Source organism: Myzus persicae, unplaced genomic scaffold (assembly GCF_001856785.1).
Source record: "Myzus persicae strain clone G006 unplaced genomic scaffold, MPER_G0061.0, whole genome shotgun sequence".
Taxonomy (NCBI): Eukaryota; Metazoa; Arthropoda; class Insecta; order Hemiptera; family Aphididae; genus Myzus; species Myzus persicae.
In genome coordinates this window covers 1-1,158 of record NW_019103737.1, presented here as the reverse complement: position 1 = coordinate 1,158, position 1,158 = coordinate 1, and the positions used below count along the sequence as shown (strand labels likewise).

The following is a 1,158-nucleotide window of genomic DNA, read 5'->3' as shown; positions in this document are numbered from 1 at the left end:
ATAAAAATTGGTATGTTTAATATTATATTTCATTATTTCTTTTATCTCAAACAGTTAATTTTAATAATTTAAAAAATACTTAAATATTATTTCAGTACTGGTCGTAGAATTGTTGATATATTTTATATTTTTCAACAAATAAAAAATGATATGCACGATGGTGGATTTGGGTGCTCTTTTATGAACTCAGAGTTAGTTAAGGAGATTCGTAATGGATATTACTGTACATGGATATTTAAATGTTCAATGTGTCTAATAACCACCAAAATCGAATCAGAAAGAACCGGGACATATATTCAAGTCAATAAGGCAACTGTTACCGCCAGCATTGGAATTGGAATTGGTTACTCTCAACTCAACGAGTTCTCAGCTATTATAGACGTTCCCTGTTTATCAAGCAATACGTATGGTAAACTATTTGAGCAAATTAGTCAAAATATTGAACAGACTGCTTGGGAACAAATGAGATTGGCAGGAGTTGAGGAAAAACGTTTGGCAATAGAAGCTGGGGATATTGATTCAGATGGTACACCGTTATGTATTGTTGTAGCTGACGGTCAATGGGGAAAACGCAGTTATAAAACAAAATATGATGCGCTGTCTGGAGCTGTAAGTACCAAAAAAAAATGATTGCGATTAATAATATATTATAAATACAATATAAATTAATATTAATGATTATTGACTATTGAAAACAAATAGGCCACAATCATTGGTTTTCGTACAAACAAAATACTGTTTGTAGGAATAAGAAACCGTTATTGCTGTTTGTGTGAAAGAGCACATGCACTTAAATTAACTGTCAGAGATCATAAATGTTTTTTAAACTGGGATAAAGCTTCGACTGGCATGGAAGCTGATGGTATAGCCGAGGGGTTTGTAAGAAGTGTCGAATTACATGGTTTGAAGTTTAATAGATTAATTGGTAATATTGTAATTAATTAATTGTACAGCATTCAATATAATTAAAAAAAAATTACAGGTGATGGAGACAGTAGTGTTTCGAAACGGTTGTTGGAATTAGTTCCCTATGGCTCTCATCAATTAGTTAAAAAAATAGAATGTCGTAACCACATTTTAAGGAATTACAGTACCAAATTATCAGCTCTAACAAAAATTATAAAATATCCGTCTTATCTAAGACATATAATTACGAAA

General features: G+C 31.0%; 1 protein-coding gene across 1 annotated transcript; it reads left to right on the top strand.

Annotated features, from left to right (window-relative positions):
• Positions 1–95: 95 nt before the first annotated feature.
• LOC111035173 lies at positions 96–1,130 on the top strand (the record flags this gene model as incomplete). Its single annotated transcript, XM_022316694.1, has 3 exons — positions 96–609; positions 703–925; positions 983–1,130. Coding segments are annotated over 3 exons (885 nt in total), but the record flags the coding sequence as incomplete, so codon positions are not given.
• Between the last annotated feature and the right edge of the window lie 28 nt (positions 1,131–1,158).